This window comes from Nematolebias whitei, chromosome 7, assembly GCF_014905685.2.
Source record: "Nematolebias whitei isolate Nwh7 chromosome 7, NemWhi1, whole genome shotgun sequence".
Classification (NCBI taxonomy): Eukaryota; Metazoa; Chordata; class Actinopteri; order Cyprinodontiformes; family Rivulidae; genus Nematolebias; species Nematolebias whitei.
In genome coordinates this window covers 8,970,228-8,972,971 of record NC_056504.1, presented here as the reverse complement: position 1 = coordinate 8,972,971, position 2,744 = coordinate 8,970,228, and the positions used below count along the sequence as shown (strand labels likewise).

Genomic DNA, 2,744 nt, shown 5'->3' with positions numbered 1-2,744 from the left:
TGCAAAAAGAGAAACATCTGTCTACGCTCTGCTGCATGGTTGTTGAGATTAAACACAAATCCACACAATCCTGGAGAAAAAGTGCAATAAAGTGCAGAGGAAGTCAGTACGCCACAGGCCAACTTTTCTTCATAAGTGCCATCTGTGCAGTCCAGTGGGGGATGTTTCTAGTCCAGATGCAGGTGAGAGCACAGAGAGCAGGCAGGAGGATCGCCCCAAACACAACACTTAAATAAAAAGCAGATTTTACTTCTCTCGCACAAGCTAAGCCCTGCAAAGACAAGCGGTCAACAAAGTCAACAATGGATTGTGGGATGTTTTTGCTTTCATTTTGGTTTCCTGTGCAAACTTCAAATATCCCTGACTTCATAAAACAGCTGCACGAAACAAGGTTTTCATTAAAAAATGATGTAGAATATACAGAAAAAACTGAACTATGTCTAATTTAGGAGACTCTGGGAGGTTAAACAACAGATTTTTTGCAGGAAGAAGAATAAAAATGGTCATTTTACCTCCTATATTAGCTAAAATGTTAACATTAAAACACGTCTTTTCACTGGTTCTCTTCCAAAGATTTAGCCTCCTTACAACTCATACATGTTGACGAAGCCAGACAAGTGATAAAGAATTGAATGTGTAAATAACCTTGTTGTAATTCTTCAGATTGTAAAACAAAGCCGACTCTCCCACTGCTCCTCGTATCACTGTGATATGGCACGCTGTGCGTCACTGTGTTTGCTGAGTGGTAGTGGGTCCCCACCCTGGATCAGGATGCTGTAAAACGTTGTAAAGGGCCACAATGTGCTGAAAGCCTTCTGAGTTAAAAGAGAAGGAACATCATTCTTGGGATTTACAGTTTAGTTTATTAGAAAAAGAAGTCATGACTCTATTTGTTCATCCTTGTACTGTCCACTTCCTGTCTGAAAGACAAATCTGCCTCTATTGTTTGAGTTTTGGTGAAAAAAAGAAGAGAAACATTCATTTCTGCTGAAAAAAAACCAACGCAAAATCTCAATGTCTGAGCTGATTTGTCTTCAGGTGCGCTTCCTCGAGCAGCAGAATAAAATGCTGGAGACCAAGTGGAAGCTCCTGCAGGAACAGACCCCGTCTCGCTCTAACGTCGACTCCATGTTCGAGGCCTACGTCGCCAACCTGCGGAGGCAGCTCGACAACTTGGGTCATGAAAAAGTCAAGCTGGACTCTGACTTGCACCACATGACGAGCCTCGTGGAGGACTTCAAAAACAAGTGGGTGGAAGTGTGAAACTCTTAAGTCCACGTCTAAACGTGTCTGTCTTTTAGCATCTTAAGAACAGCTGTACAGATGTCAATGAAACGTGTGTAAAGTAACTGTTGGATAAACGCCGACAACTGATTAACTTTAAGAGTCCATCATAATTCAAAATGGCCACCAAAGACAATTATCCTTTAAAAAAAAAAAAAGGAAACAGCTAAAACCCAGTCTATTTTACAGATGTTGACCTATATTTAGGTGTGATAGTAGCTGAGATTCGTGTATAACATATACTGTGAGTGTGACATCTCATAGTACTGCTTTAGACTGCATGATATGATGATTGCGTGATTTATGATAGTTTGACTAAACCAAGCTACAACTTTGTCATTTCTCAACAAAATGTTATCTTAGTTTAAAACAGGAAAGTCAGCAGGTGATATGCATTCTTTCAAGGGATGTCCAGTACTTAATTTAGTTATTTTCGATGCTAGACATATCACTTATCTACTTTTCGTTTCACCAGATATGAGGACGAGATCAACAAGCGCAATGAGTGTGAGAACAACTTCGTTCTCATGAAGAAGGTTTGAGCAGATTTTGTTGCAAAGTGCAGCTTCTTGTTCACACTGAGCTCACACGATGCTTTATTTGTGCCAGTGTGGGACGTAAAATCATCTCTAAATGTTCTGTTGTTGCCACTGCAGGACACCGATGCAGCCTACATGGCCAAATTAGAGCTGGAGGCCAAAGTGGACGGGCTCTCTGATGAGGTGGAGTTCTTGAGGCAGCTCTACGATTCAGTAAGTAACTGCACCGATCCATAAAGTTTTTTGTTGTGCACGTTTAACCCTCACTGGGAATCTTCCTTCTCCTGTAGGAAATTAACGAGCTGCAGACCCAGATCAAGGATGTTTCTGTCGTGGTGGAGATGGACAACAGCCGTGATCTGGATATGGACGCCATCATCGCTGAAGTGCGCGCTCAGTACGAAGAGATCGCCAACAAGAGCAGAGCAGAGGCTGAGTCGTGGTACCAGAACAAGGTGGAAACGCACGCTGTCTTGTGAAATCACAAGTGTTAAAGGACACTTAGTGGATGCTACATTTAAAAAAATAATCAGAATCAGAATAAGGTTCATTATCAGTGTACCGAAATGCAGTGAGATTATATTTGTACAGTCGCCAACAGATGGGTGGAGTGCACGTTGCTGCTGCTACTGGAGCGTGGCCCCTTACCTTTTTTCAGAGTATCTTTTAGACAAAAAAGAGGAAAAGGCTATGAGGATAGATAGTGGTATTACAAAAAAGATCTTTTCACACCTTGTCCTTATCAGGATACGATTTAAAACATCAAAAACCTCTACCAGTAAGCACCTTTATAGACACATTACATCTGCATTTGACGACAAGACCGTGAGATTTATCCATGAAGCACTTCCTGATAATACCATAGTCCTGTTAAGATGTTGTCAGCCGGTGCAGTTTCTGATAAGCCTTCACAGAAGTTCT

General features: G+C 41.5%; 1 protein-coding gene across 1 annotated transcript in view; it reads left to right on the top strand.

Annotated features, from left to right (window-relative positions):
• LOC119411694 (keratin, type II cytoskeletal 8) overlaps positions 1–2,744 on the top strand; it is a gene marked incomplete in the record, with an annotated part of 7,187 nt that overhangs the window by 435 nt on the left and 4,008 nt on the right. Inside the window, 4 exon segments of the mRNA XM_037678605.1 lie at positions 1,039–1,247; positions 1,760–1,820; positions 1,941–2,036; positions 2,114–2,278. Coding sequence (XP_037534533.1) covers positions 1,039–1,247; positions 1,760–1,820; positions 1,941–2,036; positions 2,114–2,278 — 531 coding nt within the window.